General features: G+C 59.3%; 8 protein-coding genes and 7 non-coding genes across 15 annotated transcripts; 8 read left to right on the top strand and 7 right to left on the bottom strand.

Moving 5' to 3' along the window:
• Window positions 1–115: 115 nt before the first annotated feature.
• EHS24_004206 (uncharacterized protein) lies at window positions 116–3,569 on the top strand (the record flags this gene model as incomplete). The annotated part of the gene is made up of 4 exons (XM_028619822.1): window positions 116–430; window positions 472–2,660; window positions 2,704–2,855; window positions 2,926–3,569. The coding sequence occupies 4 exons, from the start codon at window positions 116–118 to the stop codon at window positions 3,567–3,569; spliced, it is 3,300 nt and encodes a 1,099-aa protein (XP_028478794.1).
• A 293-nt stretch (window positions 3,570–3,862) lies between these two features.
• On the top strand, window positions 3,863–3,979 carry EHS24_004205. Its single transcript has one exon. It is a non-coding gene; the product is annotated as a tRNA-Val (tRNA).
• A 259-nt stretch (window positions 3,980–4,238) lies between these two features.
• On the top strand, window positions 4,239–4,362 carry EHS24_004204. Its single transcript has one exon. It is a non-coding gene; the product is annotated as a tRNA-Val (tRNA).
• A 445-nt stretch (window positions 4,363–4,807) lies between these two features.
• EHS24_004203 lies at window positions 4,808–4,929 on the top strand. The gene has a single exon. It is a non-coding gene; the product is annotated as a tRNA-Val (tRNA).
• Window positions 4,930–5,204: 275 nt separating this feature from the next.
• On the top strand, window positions 5,205–5,321 carry EHS24_004202. Its single transcript has one exon. It is a non-coding gene; the product is annotated as a tRNA-Val (tRNA).
• An 805-nt stretch (window positions 5,322–6,126) lies between these two features.
• Window positions 6,127–7,009, top strand: EHS24_004201 (uncharacterized protein; the record flags this gene model as incomplete). Its single annotated transcript, XM_028619821.1, has 2 exons — window positions 6,127–6,356; window positions 6,442–7,009. The coding sequence occupies 2 exons, from the start codon at window positions 6,127–6,129 to the stop codon at window positions 7,007–7,009; spliced, it is 798 nt and encodes a 265-aa protein (XP_028478793.1).
• Window positions 7,010–7,062: 53 nt separating this feature from the next.
• EHS24_004200 (uncharacterized protein) lies at window positions 7,063–8,382 on the bottom strand (the record flags this gene model as incomplete). Its single annotated transcript, XM_028619820.1, has 1 exon — window positions 7,063–8,382. The coding sequence occupies one exon, from the start codon at window positions 8,380–8,382 to the stop codon at window positions 7,063–7,065; it is 1,320 nt and encodes a 439-aa protein (XP_028478792.1).
• A 1,383-nt stretch (window positions 8,383–9,765) lies between these two features.
• Window positions 9,766–11,119, bottom strand: EHS24_004199 (uncharacterized protein; the record flags this gene model as incomplete). The annotated part of the gene is made up of 2 exons (XM_028619819.1): window positions 9,766–10,271; window positions 10,312–11,119. The coding sequence occupies 2 exons, from the start codon at window positions 11,117–11,119 to the stop codon at window positions 9,766–9,768; spliced, it is 1,314 nt and encodes a 437-aa protein (XP_028478791.1).
• A 417-nt stretch (window positions 11,120–11,536) lies between these two features.
• Window positions 11,537–12,883, bottom strand: EHS24_004198 (uncharacterized protein; the record flags this gene model as incomplete). Its single annotated transcript, XM_028619818.1, has 1 exon — window positions 11,537–12,883. One exon carries the CDS (start codon window positions 12,881–12,883, stop codon window positions 11,537–11,539), a length of 1,347 nt encoding a protein of 448 aa, XP_028478790.1.
• Window positions 12,884–14,320: 1,437 nt separating this feature from the next.
• EHS24_004197 (uncharacterized protein) lies at window positions 14,321–17,020 on the bottom strand (the record flags this gene model as incomplete). The annotated part of the gene is made up of 1 exon (XM_028619817.1): window positions 14,321–17,020. One exon carries the CDS (start codon window positions 17,018–17,020, stop codon window positions 14,321–14,323), a length of 2,700 nt encoding a protein of 899 aa, XP_028478789.1.
• A 1,714-nt stretch (window positions 17,021–18,734) lies between these two features.
• DIC1_1 (Mitochondrial dicarboxylate transporter) lies at window positions 18,735–20,323 on the top strand (the record flags this gene model as incomplete). Its single annotated transcript, XM_028619816.1, has 6 exons — window positions 18,735–18,825; window positions 18,883–19,002; window positions 19,041–19,148; window positions 19,645–19,976; window positions 20,026–20,207; window positions 20,254–20,323. 6 exons carry the CDS (start codon window positions 18,735–18,737, stop codon window positions 20,321–20,323), a joined length of 903 nt encoding a protein of 300 aa, XP_028478788.1.
• Window positions 20,324–20,469: 146 nt separating this feature from the next.
• EHS24_004195 lies at window positions 20,470–20,571 on the bottom strand. Its single transcript has one exon. It is a non-coding gene; the product is annotated as a tRNA-Thr (tRNA).
• A 615-nt stretch (window positions 20,572–21,186) lies between these two features.
• On the bottom strand, window positions 21,187–21,285 carry EHS24_004194. The gene has a single exon. It is a non-coding gene; the product is annotated as a tRNA-Cys (tRNA).
• Window positions 21,286–21,725: 440 nt separating this feature from the next.
• On the bottom strand, window positions 21,726–21,840 carry EHS24_004193. The gene has a single exon. It is a non-coding gene; the product is annotated as a tRNA-Tyr (tRNA).
• A 349-nt stretch (window positions 21,841–22,189) lies between these two features.
• EHS24_004192 (uncharacterized protein) lies at window positions 22,190–22,708 on the top strand (the record flags this gene model as incomplete). The annotated part of the gene is made up of 4 exons (XM_028619815.1): window positions 22,190–22,286; window positions 22,351–22,448; window positions 22,504–22,663; window positions 22,704–22,708. The coding sequence occupies 4 exons, from the start codon at window positions 22,190–22,192 to the stop codon at window positions 22,706–22,708; spliced, it is 360 nt and encodes a 119-aa protein (XP_028478787.1).
• Window positions 22,709–22,799: the final 91 nt, after the last annotated feature.

Genomic DNA, 22,799 nt, shown 5'->3' with positions numbered 1-22,799 from the left:
CATCCTGCCGTACTTTAGCCCCAGCGCGGTGCTCATCCCGTCGCCTGCGCCCATTGTCGCGCACCACCAGAGCGGTCTGGGATGGTCCATTGGCGGCGAGAAGGGCAAGGTGACCATGCAGGTCGCGCTAGGCCGTCGTACTTGGGTCGCCGGCCAACGTGCCTGGTGTGAAGTGACGGTCCGCAACGAGAGCAAGAAGAAGATCAACAAATGTGCCCTCGCGATTCTCCAAACTGTCAACACGTACGGCCTCCCGGGCAAGGGCCGGAACCCGCACGTCCCGATCGAGGTGGAGCGCAAAAAGGTGTCCGAGGAGATGATCGAGGCCGACTTTATGGAGATTGGCTCGGGTCACATTACCGGCAAGAGCTGGTGGACAGGCCTCGAGCCCAACGAGGCGAACCGTTGGGACATGAGTGTTCCTATTCCTGTGAGTTGCATCGGAACCTCTGGCACACAGCTGACATTCAGGGTGGTATGATATCTATTCCTCGCTCGCGCTTCGTAGAGGTCACCTACACGCTCCGTGTGACCCTCAACAACACGATCTACGTCGATATTCCCCTCAATCTTATTAACTTCCTGTCTATCGACCCTCCTCCGATGCCCAGCGACATCCGTCGCCGCGCCCGTCTCCTCCAGCGGGCCCCTGCGCCTCCCCCTATGCAGCCCGTTCAGATGGGAGGCCCCGTCGACCCTCGCTACCGTGCTGTCGCCATGGCCGGCGTGGCTATGCGTGATGAGTCGCCCACCCTCGGCAATCAGTCGCGCGACATTAGCCCACGAAACACTGTCGCGCAAGGATACACTTCCCAGCAGCTCCGCGGCGACGAGGACAACATGGCTCGCGCTCGTACTAGCTCGACCACACTCAACATTGACACTCTCATGGAGCAAGGCCGTGCGCGCGCTGCCCAGCCCGACCCGCAGGACACGATGGAGGAACTCAACCCGCGTGCTCCGTCGTCGCCCGCATCGGCATACTCGACTGAACACGGCAAGGGAACTCTTCGGAGCCGCCACGAGCTGGAGCACCAGCATGACCACGGTCACGATGAGTCGGGCTGCCAGCTCTGCGTTGATGAGGCGCAGCGCCGTGAGGGCCGCGCCAACATGCTGGAGGTTATCCGCGATGAGGGCGATGACGACAAGTTGAGCATGGTCAGCCACGACTCGATGCTCACCATGGAGGACCGCAAGTCGTATGTCCCCAACGAGGCGCCAGTCGAAAAGAGGTCGTTTGAGATCGGCCGCAGCGGACCCAACAGCGAGACCACGCACGAAGACGACGACATGGACGACGACGATGCGGCCACCGAGACGGATCGTACCCCGCAGGGCTCGCCTCAGCTCTCGCCCGAGAACTTCCAGCTGCCGATGCTGCCACAGGTTCACCCCCGCGAGGCGTACCTCTCCCACATTTCCGAGGAGGAGGAACCTTTTGAGGATGAGACCCTCGACGACATCATCTCGAATGGCCACGAGGGTGGTCACTTTGAAATGCAAGGTGACGGCGACGAGGATGATCTGTACGATGAGCCCCACTACCAGGGCAGCGACGGTCCCAAGACCCCACAGGACACTCCCGGCCGCCGTAGCCTTGAGGACCGCCTCTCGATTGCTTGCCACACTGGCCTCCGCCCCCCTCCCCGCCGCAGCCCCGAGAGGCCCAAGAGCGTCGACTACACCGAGCCCATCGATTTGGACCAGATGTCCCTCCACGGTCTGAGCCTGCACGACCACCACGACGACGGCTATGACGGCGATTCCAACTCGACCCTCGGCCGCTCCAGCTCGCCCACGAAGCGCACCAAGCCCCGCCACTCGCACTCCAACTCGCTCCCGGCCTGGCCCACGGACTTGAATCCCCCCATGCTCCCCTCGCTCGCGTCGGTGCGCAACATTCCCTGGGGTGGTGACCTCACCGGTCGCACTGTCAGCGGCAGGTCGATGATGCCCGTCTTTGACGACGAGCCACAGACGCCGCGCTCGCCATTTGAGCCGCGCAGCCTCCGCATGCCGTCGCCCGTCAGGCGTACCCCTTCGCCTGTAAAGTCCCCCTCCAAGTCTCGCTCGGCCTCCCCACTCAAGCGCCCCTCGTCACCTGCCATGCTCAAGCACGGCCGCGAGAGCCGCAACCTCGCCGCTCTCGCTGCTGAGCGCCCTCTTACTCGCGACAACGAGACCTTTGACCTCATGTCCAAGGCCGCCGAGTCGTCGGACGAGGAGCTTGCCCCGCCCAACCGCCTGACTACCGGCCCGGCCTCGTCGTCAAACGGCAGCTATCACACTGCGCACAGCGGAAGCTCTCACGAGCGCCTCCCGCCTCTGCAACCTTCGCATTCGGACAGTGGCTCTTCGGAAGGTCTGATCGAGTCGCCTACCAACTCGCGCAAGCCCGCAGTGTACGAGAGGCCCCTCCCCAACTCGCCCAGCGGCCTTCCCCAGCGTGCTTCGCTGGACGTTCCCGACCGCTTCCGCCCCGTCATCCCTCGTGAGCGTGTGGTGTCGGACGAGTCGTTCGCGTCGCACACATCCATGAGCACCAACATGTCCAGCACGCAGGAGAGTGCAGTCTTGCCCGCCGTCAAGGCGCGCGTCGCGCAGATCGAGACTCGTGAAGATGCCTTACGGCCGCTTTACCGTCGGCCACAGTGTCGGTTTGTCTGCCCCGTCCCCCGTGAACGGCACCGGCACCGGCAGCCGGCCCCTGTCCCCCGTCTCTACTGGATCCACCGCCCAGCCCTCCTCCAAGCGCAAGAGCTACACTGCGGCCCTCGCGCCCCGCCCTGCCTCGCTGTACAGCCGGGAGGATGGTTCTTCGCCTCGTTCTGCCAAGTTTAGCGTCTCGTCCCGTTCGTCGGGCGATAGGTTTAGCAACTTTTCGTCGTCGGACGACGGACGCCTCCGGCGACGAGCGCTCAGAGTACTCGGAACGCACCCTCGACGACCTGCGTACCCCGCCTCACTCGACGTACCCGACGTACCCTCAGAAGCTCGGCCTCGCACCTGAGGCCCTTAGTGGTTCAGCATTTGCCCACGGGCCCGGCTCGCCGACGAGTACCATCTCACACGCGCACCACACCCTCGCTAGCGGGTGGGAGGCGATTGGCGATGTGGGCAGTGTCCGCTCCGCCAGCCCCGACAAGCAGTCGCGCCTCCTGCGAAACCTCTCCACAACCAGCGTTTCCACCACCGCAACCGAGATTGAGCGCGCCCTCTCTGGCGACGCGCGCAGCCCATCACTGATGACCCCGCGCGGCCCGCGTGCACTCGGCCGCGCACCCTCCCCACTCCCCTCACCCACCAAGCTCAACACACCCTCCTACACGGCCTCGCCAGCCCACACTCCGCGCAAGGCACCTAGCCCGGCGCCCAACCACTTTATCCGCTCCGAAACCGCCACGGTCGACCACGCATACCTCACCGACGGACAGGACGCACAGAGCGAAGGCATGAGCGAGACGATGAGCGAGGTCGGCTCCGGATCCGATTTTGGGTCGACCGGGTACGCGGGTAACAGCGTGCGCTTGCCGCCCGTGAGGGCTGTCGGCCCCAGGCCCATGTGAGCAAGGGTGTAATATACCCACGGACTCTAGTAGAAGGATTTTTCTTGGAAATATATGTACAGTAGACGGATGGCGTATGAGATTTCTTGCTTGCCTTGCTGTCGTGACGATGTGTTGCTGCAGAGTCCTGCGTACCTGGCGCAGCAGACAGTTGATCATCTCCGCTTGCGCGACTACGCGACATTGCACGGAGTATCGCCGCGTACCGGTCAGCACATACCATGACAGAACCTCCCTCTCCCTCGAGCAGCAGCCACGAGACACGATCACAACAGAGCCGACAGAAACGTCCAGGCGATTTAGCTCAGTTGGTTAGAGCGTGTGCTTAACACTAGCAACCCCTCCTCCTCTCGAAGAAGGCGGTTGAAGCGTTGCGCACAAGGTCGGCGGTTCGACCCCGTCAAACGTCATTTTTGGCGTCCAGAACATCCCAGAGGAAGCCAGAGGAAGGTGGGGGACACTGGCGTTGATATTGTGGTGCGAAATGTTTGTTTTTAGAGGTTGTTGTTGCAAGACACGAGCGGGAAAATCCCATTTAATCGCAAGAAGTCGAAAATGCACCCCATCCTCCAAGAAGGTATGATACTCTCTCACAACGTTCCCAATACGTCCAGAAACGAGGAGCGGCTCTGAACACTCATGATCGCATGCGGTGAACTGGTCGTCCAAGGCGATTTAGCTCAGTTGGTTAGAGCGTGTGCTTAACACTTGCAACCCACCTCTCTGTCTCCTGGAGCAGGTAGTGGTCGAAGAGTTGCGCACAAGGTCGGCGGTTCGACCCCGTCAAACGTCATTTTTTGGTCTCTGGAACAGGCCTTAGTAGGCCAGAAGATGCCCAGGAGAATGGCCGTAGACGTTGTGGTGGTGAAACGGCTGTTTGGAGCTGTAGGTGTTACGGGGAATTGAAGACTCTAATAATCTAATTTTAATCGGGGAAAAGTAGACGTGCCACATCGCCCCAAGAAGGTGTCTCTCGTGCCTTGTAAGCGCTTCCAGTTCTATCTCTCAACTCTGGAGACTGACATTGGCATGCAACGAACTGTTAACATTAGGAAAGGGACTATTTGAACGTTTCTATTGAGTCAAGCGTCTATTAGACTAGTGCTGTCCATATGCGTGCTATGCAGACTTGTTCTCGTTACTCTATCCTCTATCGACCTTTCCAACCTACTACGCATCCGCTTGCAGCGTCTGGAGAGTGCTACGAGTCTCCTCTTTACACGAACACCGTCATCGAAGGCGATTTAGCTCAGTTGGTTAGAGCGTGTGCTTAACACTAGCAACCCCACTCCTTTCGTCACGGAGCAGGTTGGTTGAAGCGTTGCGCACAAGGTCGGCGGTTCGACCCCGTCAAACGTCATTTTTGGCCTCTAGAACGCCCCAGAATAGGACCAAGAGCTTTCTGTTTGTGCCCCGAGTGAAGAAATATTGCGCAGTGAAGTTGATGTTGGAAGATGAGATGGAAAATTCAATTTAATCTCGGAAATCGAAAGTGCCACTCCACAGCATTCACCAGTGACCGACGTCGCCTTACCTAAAGGAAGACGAGCCCACGTCTGTGACCTACCACTGCTGCTTCTAGACAGGTCATACCCGGAACACTCGCAGTGGTACAAAGCGCACACCAACGTCCAAGGCGATTTAGCTCAGTTGGTTAGAGCGTGTGCTTAACACTTGGATCCCTACGCACAGCAGCAACTGTCCGGTGAAGAGTTACGCACAAGGTCGGCGGTTCGACCCCGTCAAACGTCATTTTTCTGTCGCTGGGATGCATGGAGAGAGGCTGCGGCCGGTTGGTTTGGTCTGGGGAGCAAGAAAGTGGCCATTGTTGCGACAAGCCTCCATTCGGAGGCGGAATTAAATGTTCTTGCGAAGATGACTTGGTCCAGTTACCTCTTGACAGCTATTCAGCAGTGTCTGGCTGGGGCTCATGGGGCCCAAGAAGCATTCCTCGTTAGGTGCTGCCTGGTGTCGTTCGTGTTGTATCCGAATCCCACCTGAGCACCGGCATAACACCTCAGTAGCAAGGGCGCAGAGACGAAGGAACGGCTTGCATGTGGGTAAACGTCGCGGACAATTCGGTCACCGTGGCTGCAAACAATGGGTCCTCGGTGTCTGTCTAGTATCGCTTCTGGCTGGTTTTGCTGGCCGAGCACTCGTCCCAGACGCAAAGCCGGGAAGAACTGTGTCCGATGCCACATAAGCACTCACGGCCGTAGCTATGTCTACCGCACATGGCCCACCTGTATATTGCAAGCGCTGCAGTCTAGAGCTGGGAAACATGCTACCACCAGAGCAGGCGCTGCTCCAGCGGCCTGCCAGCCGTGACATGACCCCCACGCTCCCGGTTTCAGATCATTCAGATTTGGTGGGTCATCGCCAGGTTGTGGGGGGTCCATTATCAAACGCCGGCTGACCTAACTCAAGTTCAACATATACACATCATTTTTTTCAGTATCAACCCCCCGCCCCACCTGCCGACTCGCCACCCATGAAGTGATTCAACACACCATTGCACCATTGCACCATCACAGCACTCTCATCCTCTTTTGACAGAATGTCCTCGACAGCCTTCCAGCCGGACCTCTCACTCGCGGCAATCTTTCCCCGTAACCACTATGATCGTCTGAGCTTCTACGCCGAACCTAGCAGCCGCCCACATTCACGTCTCCTGTGGGCGGCCCGCGACGCAAGCGCAGAGTGGGCCCGTTCCGCCGCGCAACACGATTGGGACACACTCGATGATCTGACATTTCGACTCGCCGTGTTCGACAAAACGTACGAGCTGTGAGTTGCACCCAAAGTTTTGTCGTCTACAACAGTGGCGTCGTCGTCGCCGTCTAGTGTCTACAACAGTGTGGCTGATCAGCAGGAATCAGGCGCAGTGGGCGACCCGGCCGCGGCCAACGCCCAGCGAGTGGCAGGACCAGACGAACGGACTCATGGCTGTCGCATACCTGAGTGCCGGGCGCGCGCTCCGCGACGCCGGGCAGCTCGCGCGCGTACCCCCCGAGCGCGCCGTGCTCGATTTCTGTCGCACAGCCATGGACGTCTGTGCTGTGCCCTTCATTGACAACGGCCCCCGCAAGCCCTCACCGTTCACTCACGACACGCTTGCCACCGTTCTCGGCGCATACGACCCGCTCGTCCGCCACGCCGCGCTCCTTGCAGCCTCCGGTTCCACCGACACGGCGTCGTTCGTGTACCAACCCGACACTGGTGTGTGGGTCCTAGACGACGACGTGGTCCCGGCCCTCTCGTCCGATAAGAGCCAAGACAGCTCGCCACGGCATGCGACCCGCCGCTGCTCGCAGGCGTCCTCGCCTGCGACCCCACCACCGAGTCGCCCAGCATCGACTGCTGACCTCATGCTCGAGGACAGCCGCTGCGACAGCGTGCAAAGCGAGCGCCCACCCTTGTCGCTGGACATGGACAAGTGACAGACCGCACCCGTTCCGCAGAGTTGTATAGTAGGGCATATATGTATCATGAATTATACAGTGCGAACGCGTTTTCCTGAGCGCGCAGCATACATGTCGGCAAACGACATGTCCCAGTCCATCTCGTCCGGCCCAAGGCCTGCGCTGCCCTCATCGTCGCTCGCCTCACCCACTTTCACCTCTACCATGCTCTCGCCCATTTCTGCTTCCAGTGCCTCCATGGCCCACAGGTCGAGCGTAGTACGAATGAAGAGGAAAGAAGGGTCCGGTTTGACGGTGACCTCGCACACATCGGTGTGGGTGTCAGTGTCACCCGGGTCGGTCTGCTCGCCCTGCTTGCTGCGCTCGCGCGCGCTGTGCTCGCTGCTCTCGCTCTGGTTGCCGTGTTGACGCTGGCTCTGCTGGCTGCGTTCCCTGCACTCGCGGTCAACCTCTGCACCGCGGAGCCGGTGTCCGTAAGAAGAGCCAAAGTAAATGGTGTGCGTGGCCCTGTCGACAAAAATGGGGACGTGACGAGCGACTGATGACCACAGACCCGTTGCCACGCCGGCTTTCAGACAATAGCCGGCAACGTCAGCAATGTTGGTGGCCGCAACGTACTGCGGGCCAGACGGCGGTGACGAGCGCGGTGGACGTGGACGGAGTCTCGTCGGGTATTGGGCCGTTGTTGTGACCGTGACTGTGACCGTGTTGGGTGTCGCAGCGGGCGCAATGTAAAACTTGCGCGTCCCGAGCTGGTCCAATGCATCGAAGGCGCTATCAGGCGCGGTCGTGAGCGACTTGAGTTCGACAACAGACAGCCGGCGAAGGGGACGTGTCTCGTGCGGCGCACCGAGGTGCAGCTCGGCGATGAGGTCTGGTCGAACCCACGAAATGGCATCGGCGTCGTCGTCGAGGCTGAAGGAAAGAACGGCATCGAAGTGAGTGTCTATGCCGGCGTGGGTAGATGAAATGGCGGGAAACATGGGAAGCATGTCGGTGATGAGCGCCTGGTATGTGCTCTCAAACTGCATGACCGACAGTGCGCTATCGTTCTCTCCTCGTGAGTGACGGGCTGGGGCAGATCGAAGGAAAGAGCCCTCGGGCTCGTCTTCAAGCTGGGCGCGGGTCGGCGGCAAGACGGTTGTCGGGCACCCCCCAAGGGACAGCGCAAGAAACTTCTCGAGGCGGTCGTGCATCTCGCGCTCCATGGTGTAATCCATCTTTTGGATCACCCAGCCAGTGACCAGCGTTGAAGCCCAAGGTTTGATGGCGGGCCGTCGCACCTTTGCGGTGTGGGCGCCGTGGCGGGGCGACAGGTGCAGCTCTGGGTCGCGGTGATCATCACGGACGAGGCGCCAGTTGACGCACTCCTCCCGGTGGTGCAGCAGCATAGTCTGGGGACGTGTGTCGGCCCTCATCGGTGAGGTTGACGTTTTTTGTTGTTGTTGTTGTTGTTGTTGTCGTGGTCGTCATCGTCTATCATTTGGCGAAGCCTGTCATTTCCCATTGTATTACGTAAGTGAATCAGCAGCAACGACGAGTCTCGTTTCGGATGGTCCCAGGAGCCCAAGGAGGTCAACGATCCAGCGAGAGGCCAGCGGCCAGCAAGAGTAGTCAGGTTCGCGAGGACACAATAATTGACGTCTCTGAGGGACGGTAATGCACGTTCTTCAACAGAGGTATGACAGATGCAAAATAAAGCCAGTCGACCGATGTGTGGCGAAGAAAGGAAAGGGAGTGTGAGAGCGCCCTCCCGCGCCTTCTCGGACGATCCCTCGTATGGGGGTCCCTACTGCACGACTGAACGACCCCACGAATGAGGCAAACGTTGGGAAGAGGGGCCCCAAGCTGGGCGACACGGTCCGTCTTTCCCTGTTACTGTCGTCGTACCCTTTCGCCCCCATTGTGACTTAGCCTCCGCCTCCAGCGCGGTTCTAAGGTGTGCCGCCGCTGTTCGGCCCACAGCCTCTCGGCATACTGGTCCGGATCGACGGCCACAGTGCCATTTCTGTGATATGGGGGCCCACCAAAAGACAGGGGTCGAGGGGTGCAGCTGAGGCTGGGGGTGGGGGTGGCGATGGGGATGGTGACAGTCAGAGGCGCGGAGCCGTAAGGCGCGAAGATGGCGACGACGTGGAGGCGGTGGACACGCTCAACCCCTTGTTTGGTTAGCGCCTGGTACTGTTACCATGCTTCTGGGGGAGCCATGCGATGCCTGGGGACCGGCATTGATGCCGTTGGGTTGATCAATGAGTAGAGGTTTGCGTTTTGGAGGGGAAGAAAGGAGCGCTGACCGACCCGTGACAGCTTTTCAGAAAACACTGTTCGCAGTGACGGATCAGTGTGTGTTTACCAACTTGGAATCTCCAGCAGTCAAGTGTTGCCCACAAGGTCGCGGTTAGACCCTTTCAAGCGTGTTTGTTGGCTTCCGAGAGCACCAAGAAGATCCCCAGACATGTCCTTGAGGTGGTGGAACGTTCTGTTGGAGATCCCCGTGTGTTGGGGTGACGTGAGGGACGGAATTTGTTGGTGATTCAACATGGTTGCGGATTTTTCAGCGACTTTACGCACAGTTTTTCAGCGACTTTACGCGCAGTCCTGAATAATTTCAGCTCAGCCCTTGCACTGAATCTGCATATATCTACTCCTTGGTTGCTATCACTGTACGAGGTGAGCTTGTGGGTTGACAGTTGTTAAACGTGGACGATCTGCCACGCCATAACCGCCGCATTCACTCCAACTTCTCGCAAGTTTCCTTCTGTACGTACAATTCTCTAAAACTCTCCCAACTGGTTCTCCCCAGCCACTGCACCCTGTGGCAAGAGTTCCTTGAGTGTACCAGGACGGTCAGCAGCGCCCATCTTGTCCTTGGGTAGTACTCCGTCTGGATCGATCAAGGCGACCTTGTGTCCGTCGGCTATGAGCCCCTCCACAGTGTCGGCCAACAGCATCTTGCCCACATCGTACATCATCGTGACAGCGCGAAGATCGAGGACGATTCCGACGTCGTCTTTTGGTTGAATGCTGACCAAGTGTCGTGAGACGTGCTCGGCGGCTACAAAATTTACAGCACCCTGCACCGCGACGACACGGAGGTTGGCAGGGTGGCCTGGACGAGACGGTAGCTTGACTGTCTTGTCGCGACGCACAGCAGACTGGGAAGGCGGGACGACCTTGAGGAGGTGTAAACCCATCTTGTCGGACATGTGCTCAAAGATCTTGATGCCACGGTACGAGTTTCCGTGTTCCTCGAGCTGCGGCGAAAACGTCGCAATGCCCACTGGTAAATGTCAGTTTACGAGTCTCTTTCGACAACGGACCTTGGCCAGGTAGCGATCCGATGATGCCACCGCCCACGCCGCTCTTGGAGGGGATGCCCACTGCAGTGACCCAGTCACCGGCATAGTCGTACATCCCACAGGTGAGCATGACGCTCTGGACGCGGACCATGACGTCTGGCGAAAAGATCTGTTCCTTTGTGACCGGTTGCCTGCCGCGGTTTGCCAACGTGGCCGTCATGACTGCCAGGTCCTTGGCTGTCACAGCGAGCGAGCACTGGCGGGTATAGTACTCGACCGCAGCCATGGGGTCGCCTTCGATGATGCCGGTCATGTGGAGCATGTATGCGAGTGCGCGGTTACGGTCTGCCGTCTTCATTTCGGACGAGTACACGTCCTCCATGACACGCAGCTTGCGGCCTGCGCAGCGCGACAGGACGTCAGCGACGCGGTCGTACCTGTCCTGTGGTGTTTTCCCGTTCACGAGCGTATGTGTGGTGATGGCACCGGCGTTGATGAGCGGGTTGTCTGGACGGCCCGTCTTGGGATCGAGCGAGAGCTGGTTGAAGGGGTCTCCAGAGGGCTCGACGCCGACCTTTTTGGCCACGCCGTCAAACCCCCTGTCCTCTAGAGCGATCGCATACACAAACGCCTTGGAGATGGACTCGATGGCAAACTCGACCTCTGTATCGCCTGCAGCGTACATGTCGCCGTCGATCGTGCATAGTGCGACACCCAGGTGGTCCGGGTTGGCCGAGGCCAGCTCGGGGATGTACTGTGCCGTCTGGCCGCTGTCCTGTTTGCACTGGGTTAGGACGTGCTTGAGATATTCTGGGAGCGGTGATTTCATGCAGGGCGAGCGATCAGTTGGGAGATGGGGTGAGAGCGGGGTGAGAGCAATGAAGCTATGCTTCGCAGTCATGGGTTAGCAGTATAAATATATAAATACTTGTGACCGTGAAACTGTGGACGTCATGACGCGTGAGAATAGCATCGAAACGACCAGCGTCGTCCCTCTGGCCTGCAGCTGACATTCAAACGAGTTACGGCTTCAGGTCGCGGCGACCTCTAGTGTCCCGTTCCGGTCCGGAGTGCTCGATGCTGTTTATGCAAGAATTGACGTCATGGCCAGCAATATTCCGGGCGATGTTTCAAGCTGTTGGTGTTCCATTGTTGGTTTGAGGCTGCGACTGTGGGACTCGTGAACTCTGTCCGTGTTGATGCTGGAGTGACACACAGCAACAAGAGACCAAACATTGCAATGCATTTAGAGAATGTTATCCATGCTCTTCCTGTCCTCGAGCGCCAACAACTCCTTGGCCAGGACACCCACATCCACCTTCTTGTTCCCAGAGTACTCGACCAGCTTGCCCCACTTGGTGAGCAGCTCCTCGTCTGTCAGGTCGTTTCCCGGGTCTCCCTTGGGAGTCTGGACGTGGGTCTCGTACTTTGTGCCATCGACAGCCGTAATGACCATACGCGTAGTCCATGCCTTTGGGTACGCGGCGTCGACTCCCGGGTCGAGGTGCATGTGCACCTTGGCTTGGAACTTGCGTACCGCCGCGTCGCCGAGACGCGCGTCGGAAAAGTCGGCCAGCTGCGCCGACTGGCCGTTCGCCAACACGCCGAGCACGAACCCCATGGAAAACTTGCTCTGGTGCACGCTCTCTGCGGCCGCCGCAGGGCCGAGGACATCGAGGGCGGGCTGGTGCACTCCACAGTCTACGCGGGCGATATCGTCCGGCTTGAGGCCGTGCTTTGACATCAACTCGAGCAGGGCGTCCGCGGACGGATGGGTGTGACGGCAAGACGCGTGATACTTGAAGCTCGTAGCGTCGACCTCGAAGACTCCCGACGTGGGGACCAGAACGCTCGGGTCCATCGTACCATGGGACGAACCGACAAACAGGCCTCGGTCGCCGGTCAGAATGTCGTGGGCGCCCGTTACGCCCGCTTGCGCGAGGTAGGCCGCCTGCACACCCGTACCCGCGGCGTGCGAACAGTGGACCTGCTTCGAGTCGGCTGCGGTGGCGAGGAACTGCCACAGGCCCGCAGCTTGCGTGCCAGCACTTCCCAGGGCGTCGAGCGTCTTCTCCTCGTCGAGGCCGAGGAGCTTGGCGGCGGCAGCGGCAGCGCCGAGCGTGCCGGCCGTCGCGGTCGAGTGCCACACTTTGTAGTGTTCCCTCCCGAGCAAGATACCGACCCGGCAGGCGACCTCGTACCCCACCACGCTGGCAAGGATGAACTCTGCCCCCGTGGCCTTGGTAGCCTGCGCCACGGCCCACGCGGCAGGGAACACGACCGTCGCGGGATGCACCACCGAGGCATTGTGCAAGTCGTCTTGCTCGACCACATGGCCGGCACCGCCGTTCAGGTATGCGGCCCAGTACGGCGGCCGTCCGGGCCCAGAGAACGTCGTGCATGCGCCAGAGGGGTTGCCGCCCACCGCGTCGGCCATGACGGTGAGCCCCGTGATGACGCGGTACGGCGCGCCGGCGATGCCGCAGACGACCCAGTCGGCGTACAGCCGCTTGGTCTTTTCAATGGTCGCGCGCGGGAGGTCGCTGGTCTTGAGGCGGACGGCCCAGTTGACAAGCTGACGAGTTTCGGCCATGCTGAGGTTCCGGCGATAGGTATCAGTGAAGGAGTGATGTTGATGGTGATCGCGCGTGGAAGCGCAGGTCATGTCTGGTGGGCGTCATGGCTTGTTGCCGGGATGTTCGGATAGTTGGATGCCGAGATACCGAGATCGGTGGAGACCGAATAAGCACCGAAATGATCGGCGTGTGTACGGCATCGGACATGCTCATGACGTTGACGAGGTGTGCCAGGTGGCTCCGCAAGTGTAGATATTCCGTTTGGTTGATGTCCAGAGGGAATAACAGCACGGGTCGTTACCGTCCATTTTGAGAGATCGAGAGGCTGAGACATGAGCTGGAGCAGTCTACGGCCCCCTCCCAGAAAGACGATGCGTGGTCTAAAAACGACGTTGAATGCATACGTACATGAAAGCGTGACTTGGCATACTGCATAACGCGGTTGGGACGAACAACCACCAGAAGACTCGTGGCCGGCCGGCCTCGTATCATTGTCGATCGACATGGTCAACCTCTAAAAGCCTTGGCCGCTCCGCGTTTAATGTTTTTACTCCGGGAACTCGGAGGCCGAATATGAGAGGGAGCGTGCCGAGTGTAGGCGCCTGCTCGGCAGACACCTTTGCTGCAGACCATGCACGCAGGGCAGCCACAGGAGCGAGAAACACACTGTGTCTCTACCGAACAAGAAACGCGCCTGATACTGTGTTCTCTGTCTCGAGACACTCCACGCGACTGCGCCACCGTGCGCGTCCCCTCAACCGGCTGGTGTGCAGCAGGCGGCAACCGGTGGCAAGGACGGCTGGAATAAGGTAATGGATGGCCAATAGACAGTTGTGTGGGGCTCTAGCGGCCTATAGGCAAGTTGCCACACACTTTGTGAGTTGCAGGCAACGTCGCCACCAGCGCCAGCGGGTCCGGGCAGCAGCCGTCATGGCCATCAATGCTTTCCTGTAGCTTATGCACAAGAGCAGGTTCGTTTCCGTGTCTCGTTCCCTAATGGCCATCCATGCGGCCAGGAGGGCTGGCGGCGGAGATTCGCTGCGCTGTGCGGTCTTTGCGGGTGGCGGGGGGCTCTGCGGCGTCCTGGACCTGCGGTCACTTTTCCTCGTGGAGTCACGATGCTCCGCTTCTCTATTGGCATTGCTCGTCAAAGGCTTCAGCACAGCTGCAAGTGTGCTGTGTCAAGTGGTGTGGCCGGCTCCGGCCAGACCGAACGGGGTTGCTACTGGCAACATCGGCCAAACGGCTGGTACAATACGCCGCGGGCAGACAGGAGCTGCAGTGAGGCCGAGCCGCGGAAGTCTGATGGCCAGGACAGGCGGCTTTCCTGAACGTGGGGCAACGGCGGTGGCCACAGTCATCAAACGTGTGTGCTGGGACGCCTCACAGAGCCAGTGCATAAGGGGCTCGAGGAGGCAAGGTACAAGATACGAGATAAGATGTACTGTAATGTTTTAGGCCATTGACGAGGGGAGCACCGACAGCGGCAGCCCACACATTTTACAGTCTTCTCCACCGGTTGCAGCATTTGTGAACGTACAGTGGGGGCACCGGAGTCCAAGTGCTGCAGGCGCCGCCACAGGCACACCTGGCTCACCGGCGGCCACACCTTGCGCACTTGGCAGCAACCGGTGCTTTTTGCCTGGTACGAGCTCGATCCAACACGCCTCGTCCGTCACACACCCTCGAGCGAGATACTCTTCTCCCGTGATACTCTGCATGTTCCCCATGACGCATTCCACAAGCGACTCGGCAGTGGCTCCGATCCTCTCCATCCACAGCGGGAACGCAGGGTCGCGTTGGAGACACTGCTGGACGGCTGTGGAAAACCTGGCTCGAACGGGCGCCACGATGGAGGACCACATGTCGGCCACAGACGTTGTCGGGCCGAGACCCAGCCATTGAGGAGGGACAGTGTGCAAGTTGACACATGTAATGCGTACATCCTCAAGGCCACGGTTCTTCAGCACCGCCTGGCCCATGCTGCCGCCAGCCATTCCGATAAGCAACTCGACCAGTCGTGTGTGGCGCCGCGTCGGCGAGAATGGAGGCAACGTGGTGTCCACCTCTGTGGGGCCGTTGTAATCCAGCGGATGCATCGAGTCTTGGAACGGCGTGAACACCAGCGCAGCGTCGTCAACTGGGTGACGCATGGTAGGGAACCCGCAGTTGGGCTGATCCACAGCGTGCAACACATGGAAGACGGCGCGGGTACACAGTGCTGGCGTATCGATATCCCGCTGGACAGAGGGACTCCACGAGGAACGAATGGGCGAGCGTGGGGTCGTGTACACCACAAACGTCGGTCCGGGGACGGGATATCGGCCGCTGTTCAGATACCCTTCGTTCATACGCACGACCTGGACGTTTACCATACCGAGCGCCATGGGCCCCATGTGCTGGACGAGCGGATCGGCAAAGTCAAACACTCGACACTGGGAAAGGAGGAGTTTGCGCGACTGCAAAAGCTGGGCAGAAGGCGGAACGTCCAGGCCCCAGCCGAAATACAGTTCGTACGGCCCGTCAAAGAACAGTGGTTCGTCGTCGTAATTCTCAATGTCGCTGGGGTTTGGCGCCGGGCGGATGGAGATTGCGTCAAAGCCTGGAACGGGGCCCAGGGGATTGTGAATGCGCATCTTGAGAATGTTCTCGCGGTCGGGAACAAGAACGAGGTGTTGGAACAAGGTGTCGATGGTTGACTTGGCGGTGCGACAGGTCGACCGCAGCGCGACCAGCGTAGGGGCATCGGCGAAGGAGAAGATCATGTCGAAGATGTGGGGGAACGAGGCGAGCGTGAGATGGGTGGTAAACCGGCTGCTGCGGCGCGCGGGTAATGGGGTGATTGTCGTGGGTGGTGGAATACAAGCAGACTGAGGAAGAGGCAAGAGGTATCGCACACCCGTATCCGTAGGCATCGTCCCCTCGCTCTGGAGGTCGAGGAAGGACAGTTCGGACGCGTACGCTTCCCTTGTGATGAACCGCAGGCCCAGCATGTCGTGCTTGACCATGTCCCACAATGTACCCGGCGGGTTTGGCAACCCACGTTGTTGTCGTGGGCTTCTTGTGTCCATCCACATGTCCAACAAGTACGCCTTGAGTAGTTGGTAGGCAAGACACGCTTTGATGTCCGATACAATGTCCGTTTCGCCATTCCTGTAGCCCAAGTATTCCGGCGGGGTAGTCTTCAGTCCAACGACGGTAGCCCTCTGGCCATTGCGAAGTGCGTACTCGAGCTGTGCAATGAGATCACCCACTCTTCGCCGGTCGCGCGCCCGGTCGCCGAGGAAAGGGAGAGTCGCGCCACGGAGCTCGGGTATCATCTCCTCTTGTCTGTCCACGTCTGGAATTGGCCAAGTGTCCAGCGCGGGGGAGAAGACGAAGACAACGTCGCGCACGTTCTTTCCCTCGTTGTATTGATGGGACCAAGAGAAACACCCGGCGTAGGGCTTGTCACTGTGAAAGATGTGATAGACTGTCTTGACAGCTTGGTCGGGTGGCTCTGGCCGACCTCCTTCCGAGTACGTTGGGTCGTGGACCGCGCCAGAGTAGTAGAGATGACCATAGCCGTTGCCCTGGATATTGTACGGGTGATGAAAGACGACAAAGGTCCGCGCAACGATGCGCGTCCGTCCAAGTCCGCCATACCCACCATCCTCGTTGGGGAAGCAACGGTATGCGTTCAGGTGTGGGAAGCGCTGGTCGAGGACCGTGAATGACTGGCCCTGGAATCTGGCCATGTAGTCCACAATTTTTGTCGAACCAAGAATGCCAAGGCACCGCTCTCGCTGGGCAAGGACATCTGCGTGCACCGCGGGGGGCATTGTATACCTGGCCGCAAGCGTTGGAGGCATCCTGCTCAGCGGTATGGGTAGACTTGACGGATCGACAGCTGCCTGGAGCTGGGTCGCGGTGGGTATCGCGAGCCAGTCTCCACCCTCACGAGGCATGAAGGCAGGGTGGCGAAGGTGTGGTGTGAGGATATTCTTGGGTTCCGCCTTGCCGGGCCCATCGACGAGAAACAAGTGGCGCCCAAGCAGGGTGTCAGCGTGGTCACGCACGGCCATGGATGTACCGCGCAACGCGATCAGCGCGTCGCGCGGGGCCAGGAGTAGCACAGTGTCGAGAATGCGTGGGTGCTCCTGTGTATCGATCATGCCTTGAGATGGCGAGTCACACCGTATATATATGTGTTGACAAGCGTGCGAGTGTACAAGTGTCCCGCTTATTGGTGTGCGTTTCGTGTCGAGTGCTGTGCTCGACATGAAACGGGTGGTGACATCAGTTGCTTCCGCCGTATTGGCCCTGCCCTCAGCCGCCTGGTTTATAGTTCAGTGACCAGTGGCCAGTGGATCAGTAGGCCCAGTGCAACTGCCACACTGTGCTGGCCGTGTACAATATCCAGCTCTGCAGTACTTGCTGGTGCGAACCAAGACCCCAGAGTACCAGAGTGCAAGTGAACCCAGCCACCAGCGATCCCAGCGACCAGTGAGCAGACGTTGGTTTCCGCATGCCGCATTCCGGTGGACGTTCGGGTTCTCCAGGAGGCCACGAGATGGCACACCCTGAGCCATACCCCGGTGGGCCCCGACATCGTGATCAGGGAAACACCTGCCCAAGGTCGTCAGCGGCGGCGGAACAGGCGTCGACCGCGTCACATGTGACAGCGAGCGATGCGTCTCACGTCGTCGTGTCGAACGGTAACCACGTAACCTCTGCAGTCTGTGAAGAGTATAGATGAGGGTGTGAGACCCATGTGTAAGAATGAGAAGGGAGGAAGGCGTTGGGGGGGGGGATGGAAGCACTGTCGAGAGCGTTGGGGACGACCCGTCTGATCAGATCCGCACGCCATCTGCTCCCGCCTATCTCGACTGCGACACTTCCGATGGGGGTGTTTTCCCCAGAGGGACGCAGTGCCAGCCAGACGGTGCGCTTTTCACAGCGCTTTTGTGGGTCGTGGTCGCTGTTTATAGCCGACTGGGCGTGCGTCTGCTGCGTGGATGACAGTGCTTTGTACACCAAGTGGGCAATGGATAACTGCTGGCAGACGATGCCAGTGGCGAGTGGGTGCTTTGGGTGGCGTCTGTGCCGGCCCTGTTTAGCTCATTGCCGCGCGGTGCACGCAGTATGAAATGGTGGCAACAGGAGACTGACACCTGCACGTGATGATGGGCCTACAGCAGACCGCGCAGGCTCCTCTGTCGCTGTGCATCGCGTGAGAGCTTGGGCAGGCGACCACAAAGGTCCCATACCCGCACTCTGGGCGGAAGACGGTAGCCGGGCAGTTCCCCCCGCGCGCGACGGGGTGACGCGAATCGGCATTCACGGTGTGGGCAAACGGGGGGACCCAATGCCCATCATTGCGTTGGTCGTCTTCTCGCCATTGCCCACAACTCCATCCTTGCCACCAGTGAGTTCATCCACACCCCAGCTCACACCTTCCATCCCTCCACCTACCGCCGCGCACGTTGCACACACCCTTCGAGCGCAATCACGGCGGTAACATTGCCGTCCCACTGCGGGCTGAACGGGTGCCCCGCGCCCGGGCGGCCGGCCATCGGCATTCCGTCCGTCTGGTCCGTCGTCGTGCACCCATCTCACCCGTCTACTGCGGACGGCCATCCACCATGTGCGGGGTGCGGGGTCGACGACCGAGGTGCGGGGACATTGCACGCACAGCGGACGGCGGTCCGCTCGGCCAGCCGTCGGTTGCCTGGGGCCTGGGGGAGATTAGCTGGACCAGTGTGATTATCTTGCTGACCTCGACACCAGGTTCACACGGTCCCGTCGAGTCCACTGCTGTCAACTTGCATTCCTCCAACTCACCACTCTTCCACCACACCACTTTCCCATCCCCCCAACCGAGACACTATGAGCGCCGACAAGGAAGCTGTCGTGGCCGCCGTGGAGAAGCCCGTCGTCGCCGCGGCCAAGCCAAAGCCGTACCCCTTCTGGCTGGGTGGTGAGTCACGTCTGCCTTCCCTGTAGACAGGACCCCGTGAGCTCACAAACAACCCAGGTGTCGCCGCCTCCATCGCCGCGTCTGTCACCCACCCTCTCGACCTGACCAAGGTCCGTCTCCAGACATCCAGCGACAAGCGTATGATCGCGTCCATGAAGAAGACCATTGCTACCGAGGGTACGTGACCCCAAGCCGCCATAGCTGACCACTCGCAGGTGTCAAGGGTCTCTACGATGGTCTCACTGGTACCCTTCTGCGTCAGATGACCTACTCGATGGCCCGTTTCGCCGCCTATGACAAGATCAAGGAGGCTATGCACGTCGGTGAGTACACAATGTGCGAGCTCGCTTCGGTGGGAGGAGGGAAGGAGGGGCCGTAGGGTGGAGGCACAGAGCGGCACACAGCCCTTTCTCTTGGGACCGTGCATCCCGCACTCCCTGCTGCAAGTAGATCAGTGCATCTTGCTGGCTGCTGCCGCGATGCTTCTGAGCCGGGAGCTCGCTACCCGACGTTCTCGGACCGAACCTGGCCCGGTGTTCGGAAGTTTGCCCGAGCCGCTCGCCTCTCCCGAGAGACCCACGGGCGGCCAAATGTGTGTCTCCGAGAGGTGTCGCCGAGGTCGTTGCAGACATGCTCGACCGGAGCTCCAGTATGGGTGGATGGATATCACGGCTGCCATGACGGTGCCAAGATAACACCATCTGAGCTTGTCCTCCTTTCCCTGTCCCTCAAGCCCATAGGAACCAGGGCTCTGGTTACCAACCCCGACATTCCCCTCCACCGAAAATCCCTGGACGTAATCGCTGACCACCTGCACAGGCCCTGGCCCACCCCCAGCTTGGAAGATGGCGCTTGCAGGCTCGTGTGCCGGTGGTATCGCCGGTATCGTCGGCAACCCCTTCGAGCTCATCATGGTCCGCATGCAGGCCGACAAGAAGAAGTACGGCTACCGCAACTCGCTCCAGGCCTTCTTCAAGATGACCCGTGACGAGGGACCCAAGTCCTGGTTCCGTGGTGTGGTCCCCAATGGTATCCGTTCCATCCTCATGAACGCCTCGCAGCTTGGCTCGTACGACTGGTTCAAGAACGCGCTCCTCGGCTCGGGTGTCTCTGACGGCCCCATTCTCCACTTCTTTGCCTCGCTCGGTGCCGTGAGTACAGCTAGAAATCCATTGGTTGCCTCTTAGCTGACACCTCCAGGGTACCGTGGCCACGACCGTGTGCTCCCCCGCCGACGTCATCAAGTCTCGTGTCATGAACGCCAAGGGCAGCGCCGGCACCATGGAGATTATCCGTACCTCGCTGGCAAACGAGGGCCCCCGCTTCCTCTTCAAGGGCTGGCTCCCTGCCTGGACGCGTCTGCAGCCCACCACCATTCTCATGTGAGTTAACCTGTACCCCAGTGCGACTATGCTAACTCTCGTCCAGCTTCCTTACGCTCGAGCAGCTCAAGGCCGGTGTGGACAAGTACCGCGCCGCTGGCGGCACCCACCTGTAAAGACCCAAAACGAAGAGACAATGGGGGTAAGAGACGTATGTGTGTATGCAGCAGTTGTTACAAGATCGCACAGAGAGTACTCCAAGGCCAAGGACGCCGGAGTGGGGGCCAAAAGAGAACGCACACTCGAAGGTGTTCGCTTGCCTTGCCTTCTACCCGAATTGAACGGGTGACCCTTTCATCGTAGCAGGCGTCTTGGAGAGACGACGAGTACTAGTGAAAAATTCTAACCACTGAACTAAGAAGGCCGACATGTTTGAGTAAAGGCCCTTGTGACAGGTCGTACAGAGGTAGCAGTGACATGGTGAGGTTTAACTGAGAGACTGTGCGAGTCAACTGGATGGGCAGGACGTTGGTTTCGGCCAACAGGGTATGGCACGACTGCGGAGACCAACGAACGTGGGTCGCGGTCGCCAATTTTACGTCCTTCCAGTGTCCCAGACATGAAGCTGTGATAGTCGGCGTTTTATGAGCTCCCTGGCCCGTGTTGCCATCTTCATCCAGCAACAAACAGATATCGACCGTTCACATACCATTGATATACGAACGCCGCCCCCAGGTCATACCACTCTCCCGTTTCGTCTCACAGCACAGTCGATACCGGTCTCCGGCCCTCAGCATCTCCCAAACGATCCCTTACGGGGTATCTCACATACATGCGATCCCTACCACGTCAGTACCACCCGGCACTAGCCACGCGTGGTCCCAAAAACTGATGCCACTCCCAAAAACAATGGCCCGGAAGTCTGGCACGATGCTGAGATCATCCAACCATCGTCTTGACGAGTTCATCCCCCTTCCACTCGTGCAAAAGATCAAAAACGAAGCCACTATTGAACGCTAGACATTCTCAGAAGCTCGCAAGTGAGTTCCCGGGATCGAACCGGGGACCTAAAGATATGTTCTGCGCTCCCAAAGGTGCTCATTGCAATCTTTCGCAACTACCGCTGTGCTAAACCCACGACATGTTCATGACTTCTAGGTCTCCTATTTGATCGTTCTGCCGATTTGTGAGTTTGCTCTTGAGGCCTGTCTGTCATTCGTCGCACCCGACGTCGAGAAATGCTTCTCTTTGAAGCGCCAAAGTGAAAGGATAGTGGCTGAATTCGGGCGCCTCCCTCCGGACAATTCGCCCTGCCTTTTCTGCACCGGTGCTTCCCACCGCCAGTTTGCGACCCTGTTCGTGAGGCCTGCTCCCCGTCACTTCGCCCATGGTCAATTTGAAGGCCAAAGTAACAGGATAACGCCTGAATTCCGGCAGCTCCCTCGGGACAATCCACTCCGGTCGGCGAATTGTTGTCGCCTTCTTCCACCTCTGCCACTCCTCTCGACATTGCCTTCTTCACCATGCCTACAGACCCAAAAAGTGAGCTCCTCGTCGCTCTCGCGACGCTGCTCATGCTCTCTGAACCCTGATTCGAACAGGGGACCTACGGATTTTACTTTCTTCCAATCGGAAGGGAGGGTAGACAGTTAACAGGTTACAGTCCGGCGCAATACCACTATGCTATTCAGAGGACGAGGACTAGGCTCTGCGTGCGGTTTACGACCCGTACGAATGTTGTTTGCTGGTTTCACGCTTCCTCCTCGTCCCCCTACAGACACAGAAGCTTCAGCTCTGTTACCTGTGCCTGCACAGCAAGTATTTTGAGCTCACCTCGGGCTGCATGTTGAAAGAAAAGGAAAATGGTGGAAAAAGAGCCCGAAAATGCACAGCCCGCCACAGGTGCCGTCATGTGTGTACTTGCTCGCCCGCTGAAGTCATCCTGCTTCCCACGAACACTCGCATACGCTTGGATGCCCTCCCCAATATTCCACTATACGCGCTCTCCATCTCATTTACTTTCCTTCACCGTACCCCATAGCATGCCACCGACTCGCCCGTCAAGGTCACCGCGCTACTCGGCCCCTAAACCCTTTTTCAATCTCCGCCGCGTCCCGAAGCCTCTCCCTCGTGCACCAGGTAAGTACGTGCCACCTCTCTGTCGGTGCGGATACAAGACACTTACTTATTTGTCTCCCACCAGACCACAAGGCCAACAAGGTCAAGCTGGTGCTTCGCGGGCACCACGCGCAGGGCATGCCCGTCTATTCCTCCGCCATGGACACGTGGCTGACCGTCAAAGTACGTCCACCCCGTCCACCATGCGTGCGCGTCCCGATACTGACCTGTTTGCTAGACCACGTATGCCAAGCACTTCCGCATCGCGCCACAGGACATCCACCTAGTCTGGGATGGCCAGCAGCTGCGCGACAAGGACACGGTGGCGGAGACCATCGCCCTGTACGAGGAGGATTTCGGCGACGGCGAGGGCCTCCTGATTGATGTCCTGGATAAACGTGAGTATCGAGTATTCAGCGCCGTGGCGAGACCGCCAAGCATAGAGTTTACGACTTGCAGAGCACGGCGGGTCGGACTAGGCTATGGATAGCGCGACAGCGGCGGCGAATCGATGTCATGTCACGGTGTCGATCC

This window comes from Apiotrichum porosum (assembly GCF_003942205.1).
Source record: "Apiotrichum porosum strain DSM 27194 chromosome Unknown scaffold_2, whole genome shotgun sequence".
Taxonomy (NCBI): Eukaryota; Fungi; Basidiomycota; class Tremellomycetes; order Trichosporonales; family Trichosporonaceae; genus Apiotrichum; species Apiotrichum porosum.
The sequence above is the reverse complement of the archived record's forward strand: the minus strand, read 5'-3'. Positions and strand labels throughout refer to the sequence as shown.